Source organism: Haemaphysalis longicornis, unplaced genomic scaffold, assembly GCF_048455015.1.
Source record: "Haemaphysalis longicornis isolate Haplotype H1 unplaced genomic scaffold, Haemaphysalis longicornis Haplotype H1 scaffold_6, whole genome shotgun sequence".
NCBI lineage: Eukaryota > Metazoa > Arthropoda > Arachnida > Ixodida > Ixodidae > Haemaphysalis > Haemaphysalis longicornis.
In genome coordinates this window covers 50,868,325-50,879,790 of record NW_027526407.1, presented here as the reverse complement: position 1 = coordinate 50,879,790, position 11,466 = coordinate 50,868,325, and the positions used below count along the sequence as shown (strand labels likewise).

Below are 11,466 nucleotides of genomic sequence, written 5' to 3'. Positions count from 1 at the left end.
TTCTTTTCTTTTATTGCAAGTGTTAATCATTGCCCCATCATGCGTTGTATCAGTAGCTTCTTGACGTAGTTTGAATGAGTCAAGGATATAAGGCGCGTTCGTAGCATTTGATTCTCTCTCGGTTTTGTGGCGCAGTGGGAAGAGCACCATGTACCTCACGTTCCGCCCACAGGGTCGTGGGATCGAAACCGGGCGCCGCTAACTATTGTTTTTTTTTATAGTGTAGGGGGAGGGGTGTGGACCGACAGCAACGCCGTATGGAGGCACAAAGCGAGGGAATGAGATGCAGTCGCATCTAAAAGAGGTTCACGTAACAACATGTGGGTTCGAATATACCGCCCACGATTTCCGTAATCCAGTTTAGTTTTCATTCAGCAACGCTTTTCCGCTTAATAATCCTCCACAGAACGGAATATAACGCTTCGCGCATCTGCGTCGTCTGCTGCACGTCTTTTCAATTTGTCATTTCAGGCTTACCACACGACTTCTCCACAGAGCTCCATAATGTTTTTATTCGGCTCGCAGAATTTCTATTAACAGTGCTGTCCTGGACTGCCCACAAGCAGCTCAGAACTATTCTGGATTCGCAAAAAAGAGAAATCAAGCAAGTCGCGTTTGCAAGGAGGGCGCCACAGCGCCAGCTGCCCGTCCTGTCGGTGGTGTTCAGACGCTGGTTGTGTAGACGGCCAGCCGCAGTGCCCAGCGTGGCCGCCGCCTTCTTCATCAGGTCGTAGTAAAGTGCGTGCTCTTGGGGATATTTTTCCTTCGGCTTGAACTTCTTGGAGGAGCGGCCCCCGCTGCGTACGAGGTGGAAGAGAAGCGAAGACGGCAGCAAGGGGAGTACTGGGGGGACGCATCTGCAGGGGCCGGCCTCACTTCCGCGAAGTGGTACTTGTGGATGGCGCAGTCCCTGCTGGCGAGCACCACTGATCCACCGTCCATCCAGGCGACATCAAAGCAGTGCCTGTACTTGGTGTTGGGCTCGTACGCCTTCAGGAGCGCCCCGTGCTGGGTGAACATGGTGACCTTGAAGCCGCGGTGGTTGTCGGCCACCAGCACCTCCCCCGCTTCACTGAGGAACACAGCGACGGGGAAGTTGGTGACGGCTTCGCCGCCGATGTGATGCAGGTGGGCGCCTGTGTAGCTTAACACCTCGCGGTGGGCGAGGTTGTCGGATATGAATATCTCCTGCTTCCGGTTCACCGCCACACCGCTCGGGAAACTGAGTTGGTCGGAGCAGACGAACTTGCGCAGGAGGTTGCCGCTCTGGTCGAAGGTTACGGGGCGCATGACGCGGCACTCGACGACCACCAAGCGCCCGGCGGTGTGCACAGCCTCCCGGATGGGGAAGCACATCTGCCCTTCGCCCCCGCCAACTTGGCAGAACTGGAACTTGGAGCGGCCGTCCTAGCCGAACACCTGGACGCGGTGATTGTTCACTGTCGGCAACGATGATGTCGCTGTCCGAGGTGACGGCCACCCCGGAGGGCTCGGTGAAGTGTCCCTCAATGGTCCCCAGGCAGCCGAACTTGTGATAGAGGCTCAACTTCTTCCGCCTCATGCGGAAGGTGAGCCGAGCCCCCATCGGAGCCAATCGAGCGGAGGGCCCGAGAGAACTGCGACTGGGTGGCAGAACGGTACACCTTATTCTTCACGAGCCCCTCTTCCCCCTCGTCTTCTTCACCAGTTGACGGCGGGTGCATAGCCTTACTGGTCGGACTGTCCGCAGGCAGGCCGCACTTCCAGCATTTGGTCTCAGAGAGTTTCGCGGCCATCACACTTGGCCACGCTGCGAATCTTAAAAAAACGTAGTGATACGTTAGTCCGTTCTACAAATCCTTTTTTCTCATGTGCGACACATGTACAGCGAACTTGTCTCTTCCCCGCCTATCGACGCCAAAATCGCTTGGAACCGTAGCCACTCGCTAGGGTTCTCTCCTAAGTGTTTCGTGATGAGGATTGGCCCCTCAAACTTTGCTAGTAGTTTCTGAGCAGCTGCCTGCATCCCTCGCTGAATCCGCCCCTTGTCCAACGGCGTACTGCGGTGCGCGTCGATGCCGACGGTCGTAGTACGCCTTCTTCGTCTGCTGTGCGGCTGTAATGTTGTTCCGAGCCTTTCTGCATATATTGCTGCCCGCGACCTGCCGATCGATGGCTTGTCCGACCTTCGCGGGCGTATCTAAGCAGGCTACTACATTCAACTTAGGAAGTTGCCCATGAAAGATCTCGTAGGGTGTTGTTCCCGTCGAACATTGGACGGATGCGTTTACCGAATATGTGGCTGACTGCATGCAAGTGTTTGTCTCAGTAGGCGTCTCCGGCCTTGTTCGTCGTGCATGAACAAGAGCGTATGCGCACTAACGGGCATTGACCAAGAAGAGCGTACTCAAGTGAAGGAACACATACAGATAACACAACAGTACACATACCGAAAAAATACACAAACGGTAAAAAGTGACTTGGAACGTCACACTTCCGTAGACACTCCTGCGAACATAGTGTCTCTATTCTGTCTGTCATGCACCCAGCATAACCACATTGAACGCTTCGGCAGAAACGTGTCGGTCGGTTCAGCACCAAATATCTGTAAGGAGGCACACTGGTCTTAGAAACTTTTTTTTGCTTTCCAACCGATTTTGACCAAACTTCATGGGCTTGTTCAGTTTTTTAGCTAATTTCAAATATTTAATTAGTTTTGATGTGAGATAACTAGTTTTTGAGTTGATTAAAAAATTCCTTGATTGTTCTTGAAAACAATAGGAAAAAAACTATTCCACAAAAGATTATCAGCAAGACATCGATAGATACAAGAAGTTGTGTAGAAAGAGATATGGGAAGCAGTTTTTTGTTCTGCAATCACATGCACGTTTACATCAACTCTAACTTCTAAGTTCCTGCTCACCAATTAAATTGATGCTAATTAAATAACTACTGAAACAAAAAATGCAAAATCTGCTTCCCATATCGGATAGTTTAAAGGAACCATGAAGAAAAAACACAAGTTTGTTTTATTCGAAAGATTTCGTGTTTTATAGTGCCCCCAGCGCGTGTCCGAATGGAAACGATGCTTTATTCACTGAGAAATTATTTGATTTACTTAAAATTTTCATTTTCCCGCTAAATCATGCATTTTCGTGGTCTGCAATGACATCACAGGGCCTTGTTTACCGTTATTTAACCTAGATGGCGCCACCACACCGCGGCAAGCCATTTTCTACCTTGGGTTTGTTTGTGAACGTATTCGTACCTGGCTTGTTTTGTTCATGGAGACAATCGTTTCGTGAAACATGGTGCTCGCTCGACAAATACGGTTAAGTAAGACATCGTTGCTTGCGTCAATCGGCGACTGTCGTCCGAAACAACCCCAAAGCCCCGCAGTCCTGTGCAGCGAAACCAAGCATAGTGCGCGCAGTGCCAACAGCAGTACGCATCGGTACCTCTATGTTTACGTGTAATTTCGTAACTTCCACTGTTTACCCCACCATTCTTAGGACTTTCAAAAGAATGTGCCCTAAATTTAAGCGCAAGAAGCTTATAAGCTCTGCCTAATTAGCGTTTGCTGTTGCCTCCCTCCGGCAATTGCAGAGCTGTCTGGTATGACGTCATATATTCTGTTGCGGGAAATGAGCTAGTGGGTCGCATGACCATCCCCCTTTTCCTAATTATGTATCTTATCTGAGCGAAGTTTACGTTAAAAGTGGTGTCAGTATGATTACTCTAACTAGGCAATATTTTGAATGAACCAAACTTGTGTTTTCTCTTCATAGCTACTTTAAACATTTGCTTCACAGTGCAAATAAAATCATCTTCCTAGCTGTACTACATGCTGGGATGTACGTCTCGAGAATTTTGTATCACTGCCATACCACTTGTGGCGAAAAGGTGGGGAATTACGAGAAAATAATTATTTCTTTGTTGAAATTGGGCCTTTATGGCTTTTATAACTACCTGGTACTGTTCCATATACGGAATGTTTGGAGGAAAAACTGCAAATCAAGAGAAAAGTGATACCGACAAAATGCTTTTCTGGGTAATTTTTGGTCTCAAAGACCCAGGTGCCCCCTTAATTCGCAGGCGCAGCGTGGCCAGTCTGAGGGCGGCCAAGCTTGAGCCGTGCGACTGAGAGTGTTCGGACGACCCCTTCCCGGCAGCCCACGAACAACCAGGCGTCACGGCAGACCTGCAGTGGACGCGCACCATTAGAGGCTGCTGGAGCTTCCTCTGCCTCCGGCCGTGTCCAGATCATCCGACGTCCTAAGACGAGCTGTTCTGCCTGAGCATGGCGGCGCACTTAAAATGCCCGCCTCCGAGGGAGCAGAACGAGGCCGAGTTTGGTCTCACCGATGACCAGGAATCAAAGAGAGCAGTCCTGGGAGTCGCGAAGTCGTACGCGTACGCCGGATGTGGCGGCTGGCGCATATAAATAAATCTCGCAATAAAACGAAAGCATTATTGTTCGCGCCACTTTATTTATTCTGCTGGATTCAGCGTGTATAGCGCACCTCAGAGATTATTAAGGCTAAAGCCCGCGGAGCGCGACGTTCTGCTGATAAGCCTAATTCCAGAAACCGTTATGTTTAACAATTGTTCGAATTTACTCCGATTAACTTCTCCAATACAGAACGGTGATGTGGCAGCCCGAGGAGAAAGTTCAGTTGGGCTAGTTGGTTTTTGTACTTAGAAAAATAGCGCTAAAGTCAAGGACGAAAAGTAAGGACACCATCGTAGAGGACCTACGAATGAAAATCAGCGTGACCGCGCTGCGAGAAACATGCATCCGATGTACTACCAAGCACGTCGTTTGCCCCTTGCGAAGGCGCTCCACAGAGTACTCCTCAAACACAGCGGTATGCTACGTCGACACGGCGGACTACCATGGCCAACGTGTGGTAGTGGCGGTGGTGATAGACCAGCAGGGAAATGCCACATCATCCTGCTGAATTCCTGCGTCCAACCCAGAAACGATGAAAGAGGTGGCCATAGTACTTGCAATTACGCACCCACAGGCTGTTACCGTCATCTCGGACTCTAATTCCGCCCTGTGCAACTACGCGCGCGGTAGTATATGCACCACAGCCACCCAAGTCCTTCACAACAGCACGAACCCAGTTTCTAGGCACATACTACTGGTATTGCCGCCAGCTAACTCGTCTCTCGCGGTGAACGAGACGGCACAGGAAGCAGCCCGAAGATGCACCAACCAGGCTTTCTTCGAATCAGTTAGCCTGTCTTCTGCGACGGGGGGAAGGGCAGACTGGCAAATTACAGCAAAATTACCCATGGCCTAGGCTGAATAGGCCGAGACTTCCTGCTTCCACCAAACAAAATATGTCAAACAGCTGCACGGCGCAGGTTGCAAACAAATGCGTTCCCTCACCATGCTCTGGGTCACTGCAACTGTCTCGATAGTTACACGGAAGGATACAGAGGGTGCAACATTGCAGCAGCACTCTACAACACTTGATCTGGAGATGCGATCATAAACCACAGGTCATTGAACAAGGCATACATGTTAGAAGTAGCGAGCAGTGTTAGGCCGCGTTGCTGAGCTCAATTCCTGAGAAACAAGCTGCTGGCAGACCACGGGTCCCTTACCGACATCTAGTGGGATAAAGACCCCAGATGTTCCCGCACGGTGCAATTATCTTTAAGAGGGATGACAATAAAGTCGGCTCGCTCTCTCGAACACCTGTTGCCTGCAATTGAAGGCGTTGTTGAACGGAAAAAAATTAACTCCATCTTCCCGAAGGGAACGCTGAGTAGATGCGAAGCATCTCGGGGTTCCGTTGTGCGCTTCCATCACTGTTGCTTCCATCACACTTCATCGGAAGAACGGAGTGAAGTGGAGTCAACCGCAGCAAGCGCTGAACTGAACGCGCGCAGCGCGCTACCCGATTTACATTCAAGGTTGAAGGAGAGGAGACGAGAGGAGAGATGCGCAAGCGCCGAGAATGCGCCGCGAAAGCAGAAGCGAGAACGCGGGAGAAGCGAAAGCGAAGTGCACGCAGCTGGTACGAGAGAAGAAGTGGCGGGAGTATCGCGCAGCTGTGGGAGAGAGGGAAGGAGGAGAGTTGCGCATGCGCAGTGTGAGTGCGGACGCCGACGCGGGACATGCCCAGATCATCTACAACTGTGGTCTGCTGCCCTCCAAGGTCGTCTGCTAGAGGCGCCAGGGAGAAGCCCTGTTCGCGAACACTGGCATCTACGGAGACGCCAGGCTCTGGATCGTGGGTATAAGCGACATTTCAGAAGGGGACGAGGCAGACGCTGGTCGGGGAGAATAGAAAAATTGCCCCCACCTCCCCGAAGGGAATCGTGAGGCAGTGCGAATGCATTTCTTGCGCCGAGAGTACACGGCGTAGTAATTCTGACATCGCCTTGAGAGGCGCCCAGCCAGCGAACGGTCTAAACTGGAGCAGAGCGAGCAGGAGACTGTAGCGAGAGAGCGCGCGCGAGCCGACCCACGGAGGTCTGGCGGTTTATCGCTGCATATAAAGGGGGGTACGCCGCGCTGAGCGCGCCGAGCCAGGTGGCTGAGAGAGAAGGCGGGCGCGCGAGAGAGAGGGGTGCGCGCGCAGCTGCAGCCAGCGAGGAGAGAGGAGGAGCGAGCGAAGGGGGAGGGGGACGCGCGCAGCGGCGCACGGCAGCTGCCGGGAGAGGAGGTGGTGCGTGACGTCACGGCGCGGGTGAGGAGAGGGATGCGCGCGGCGCACACCGCCGCGCCGCGAGGGAGCGGTGAGGGCGTGGCGTCACGTGGTGAGTGACGTCACTGCGCCGTTGCTACCGACGCTCCTCTCCGCTCTGCGCCGTTGCTAGGGAGAGCAGGGCTGCGGACGCCGCCGCCGCCGGCGGTGGATGGTTTGGGGTCGCTTATAAAGTGCATCGCACTTAAAAGAAACGCCACGGTGCCCATAGCGCCCTCTTGATGTCGAAGGGGCAGGCATTCGTTAGAGACGCGCCGCCGAGGAGCATCTCTGCCGCATGGCGTGCTGGGGCACCATTCTACGCTCCAGAAGGAGTCGAATAAGCGGGATGCTACCTGGATGGACGACGCCGCAGCACTCGTAGCCCCGGGTGGGTCTCTCTTGGTTGAGGTCTCGAATGACCGTGTGGAACTGGTTTGCACAAGGTCACTTGGAATTGGACGCTGCGGAGATCTCCCCAGCGTCCAAGACAGCTCTTTTCTTTGCTATTGTGTATCATCGCCTGCTAGTGGACTAGCAGACGATGATACACAATAACAAAGGAAAGAGCTGTCTCGCCTGCGAATTGCTCATGCCCACTACAGTTTCGGAAGGTGAGCGGAGTAAGGATATCGTGGGAAAGAGGTCAAGTTGATCGGTGCCTTTCTAGACATGTATAACACTATGCACGTTCTTTTTTGCGCATACGGCTCTGGCTTCTGAGCAGGCTCCTACGAACGATGCTCCGAAGATGTGTATACATCCTCGTCATGGCGAACGTGCATTCCTAGGTGTGCAGAAAGCGAAGACATTTTTGGGACGTTTTTCTGACCAGGGGATTTCGAGAGACTGCAAGTTCTCAGCAAAGCCGCGGAGGGCAGACGCGTCTGGGAGTTTACTAGGCATGAAGACGCTGTGTAACAGCTGGTGGTTGTCGAGGTCCATGACCTTTATTTGCGTCTTGACACGGCTGTGTTCCTTCGAGTACAACGCACGAACTAGCGCAACAGCAAAACGTTTTGCGAAGACCGTCGCCGTAACCACGCCATGCGTATCGCCTTCAAGCTCCCTTTGTCTCCTGCTGCTACTAACTGATAATGGCCGCTTAGTATTGGCCACAACTTAGTAATCGTAGTAGCCTTGAAAATATTGATTATTTTGACCTTCTTAAATGGCATTGGATAAAAAAAAACGACGCATATCAAGTAAATTCTCAATGTGCAACAAAGAAAAATACAAAACGAACTTTGTATCCTTCTAGCACTACGCGTTTCTTCCGCGGTTGCTACAGCGTTCGCAGCGCCAGAGCGTGCCTTTGGACACGTAGAGGACGCGTCTGCAACTATAAAGCAAACAAAACCGCGGTTCTTTGCCGGCGCGAACCACGTGGTAGAAACGAGAGAACTTGGAGAGTTATAGGCTATTTCCGAAAAAGCGTTCTTCCGGTGAAGCAAAAGTATGTGCATGTACAATTCTGTGGCAGGTTTTTGTTCATCTTTTCGCAGTTCATTCACAAAGATTTCCTGACAACGATAGCTTCTGGGTGAACAGAAGTGCCCCGGGACCGCGCTCCTCGTAAAGAGGCGCTATACTGTTCCGTTTATCACAGCGTTTCACCGATGTTTGTTTTTTCGACGTTTTTTTTTCTTTTTTTCTTTTTTTTTGCAGACGATCCTCAAATGCTGACGTCTCGTGGTCGTACCACGTGGTCAAGAGCTACGAAAGTTCACTCAGCTGAACTATTTTGAACATTTCAGCTGCCCTCAGAGGGACGGCGTCAGTCAGGGCCAGGTTTCCAACTCGTTTCCAAGCAATAAACGGTTGTAGGCGAGTGGTCCCGTTGAAAGGGAAGTATTGAGCTCATCACTCAAACTCCGCGCGCACTCAAAACACAAAATAAACGGCAAAACTGTGCCTACAGGTTCAGGCATAGAAGAGGTTCGTACACAGCGATGACGACGACGGAAATGGGAGAATCTAGCCGCGAAGTTGACCAGTGACAGCCGATCGGGCAGCCATGGCCTATGTGACGTCCCTTAGGCCATGCATAATGAGGACAACTGAAGAGAGAGCGGTCGGTTATTCCGCGTCTTTCACATCGATTTGCGCGCTCACCGCTTCACGTGCACGCGTGATATTTGGCTCAGGTATTCCTGGCAGTGTAATCTAAACGTCGCGCAGGTTTACTTGCACTGCTCAAAGAGTGTTGCAGGGTCCCTTTAAGGCTTTGATATCGAACCTCTGATATTACTGCTAGGAAAGTCTTCCCAGCAATGCATTCGTGTATATAGTGAAGGCGACTTTACAGGGGCTCGGCGTGTAACATTTTGTAGGAGCATAACCGTACAGAGGTATTTAATTAAACACCCTAGGGACTTCCTACTTTGATGTCCGACCACTTATATTCCTCCTGGCATAATGCTTTTGCAGCAACAAAGCTCTGCGTAGTAGTGAAGGTGACTTTAAGGAGAGCTCGGCGTGAGGGGAGCCGCTCGCGCATTTATCCGGCAGTTCCAATTTGCTCATTTTTGCAAATTCCTTTAACGTTTCGCAGTTTAAAAGTGCCAGACTCGGTGGCGCACCCTGCGGGACACGTACGTCAAGCGAAAGAGGCGCCAGTGCAGTCACGCCAGGGACCAGTGGGACCTGGTGGAACACAAACTTCGCTTCCTCGACGACCATATGCGCCTGTCAGGTGGGAATATACGCTCTCTTAAACGTGGAATGGTCGCGAAGAGCTTTTCAGCGAGCGCACTGATTGGTTAGCGAGTGTGTGGAGACTTTCCCCTCCACTGCAACTTAAAAAGACGCCATAATTCGGCTTTGGCCTATGTGCCGGTTACACCACTGATGCCCGCGTGCGGAGAATCAGTTGCGCGGAAAGTTCGAATGATAGGGCTCAAAATTTGTAACGGTCACCGGGAAAATAAATATATGAGCAGAAAAAAAAAACGGCTTACGTAGTTGCCCTCGGATGTCCGCATCACGCGGCTACCCTCCCTGGCACGAGAGGAATTGACGGCGAGATGTACAAAAACATAGCGCAACCGATGCACGGCCGTGGAGAAACGTTATTCCTCTGTGGCTGACAACTCTGGAGAACCATAAAGTGGAAGGTGGGGTGTGCGCACTGAGGCCATTGCCCTGATCCTGCCGCCTTATCTGAGTACTGTTGAGTCTCCAGTGCCCTCTACCCCCCTACACACACATGTTGGCTGTCACTGGACCCGCATCCACCTCCGAGGAGGATAGCTGCAAAAAACCGGTAGGTGGCCGCACCGGCCGCACCGTAGTCCCGTGGCACGATAGGCGCGCCGCATCCGCCTTCTAGACAAGCGTTTGTGAAGGCGAACAAATCCAGCGAGCTGAGTTTGGCCATGCTGATTTTTTTTTTTTTACCTAAATGGGAAAATGGCATAGAATTTCTCAAGAGCAAGGACGCTTTCGACGCATCTTGGTAACGCGGGGCCGCACAGAACTGCACTGGCAAAACGCCGCTGCACCCGTCAAGCAAACGCTAACGCTGTAAAGGGTGTTTCATCACTGAAATTCAGTTTTTTGACCACTGTTAATCATACTCTAGAGCTCTGTAAGCGTAAATAGCAGTGCAAATTCGAACAACACAATTTGCCTGGTGTTGTTTGCATTTATGGCGCATAGGCAGTGCGGACAGGTGCCCAATTTTTTGTGTCATGCCAGATACGTATTTGGCGATTTGCTGCTCAGCTTTTTTCAAATTACTGCTGAATTTCAATATGTTTTACTGTATTTTACAAACGTCAAAGATAAATTCCCCGAAGCGCCAATTTTCCTTTTTGGAGACTTCAACTACCCTCACATCAATTGGTCCCTTCTCGCGGTGGCTAATCAGTCGCCCTCGAATGAACCCAAACAGTTTCTAGACTTGGTACTAGACTTTAACCTTCACCAAACAATAACGACGCCTACTAGAGGTGACAACGTACTTGATCTTTTGCTCACCAACTGCCCTGATGATGTATCAAGTGTAACAGTACTGCCCGGACTTAGCGATCACAACCTTCTTCATGTAGCCCTCTCTATGCCAATAAAAAGACGGTCACCTACGAAGAAATTAATCACAGACTATAATAGAGGAAACTTTCAATTAATCAATAAAGAACTTACTCACTACTATGAAAATTTTGAAAAGTCGTACGAGGCTCGTTCAGTAAACACCAACTGGGAACTCTATAAAAACATGTTGCTCAGCTTAAAAAAGAAATATATACCTACAATCACAGTAAAATCAGACTCGAATAACCCATGGTTCAACAAACACTTAAAATCACTGCTAAACTGGAAAAAGCGCCTGTATAGAACCGCAAAAAGCAAAAACAGTCCAGAAGCATGGGAGCGACACCGCCTCTGTGAGGCTGAATACATCAAAGCTTTAAATGACGCCAAAGACAAATATTTCCAAGTTGACTTGATTTCAATACTCCGCACAAACCCAAATAAATTCTGGCGCACCATTTCCACCAAACCACAAACTAACCAGATAAACCTTGTCGATGCAAGTGAGGAACCCATAGGCGTCAGTGATTCCGCAGCAGCCCTAAACGAATTCTTTACATCGGTCTTCCACGATTTTAATTCTTGCCCTATAGAACCCTTGCCCAACTTCTCCCCCAAAACAATGCCTGAAATACAAATAACCCTGGATGGCACAACCAACTTAATCCGCTCTCTTAAAATATCATCATCAGCAGGCTGCGATGACATCAATGCAAAATTACTTAAAGGTACTATACATATCTCTAGT

The 11,466-nt window shown here is 50.5% G+C and overlaps 1 protein-coding gene across 1 annotated transcript; it reads right to left on the bottom strand.

The window, feature by feature from the left end:
* Window positions 1–723: 723 nt before the first annotated feature.
* On the bottom strand, window positions 724–1,791 carry LOC144143011 (protein brain tumor-like). Its single transcript, XM_077674834.1, is given in 2 exon segments — window positions 724–1,437; window positions 1,439–1,791. Coding segments are annotated over 2 exon segments (861 nt in total). The 5' UTR covers window positions 1,586–1,791.
* Between the last annotated feature and the right edge of the window lie 9,675 nt (window positions 1,792–11,466).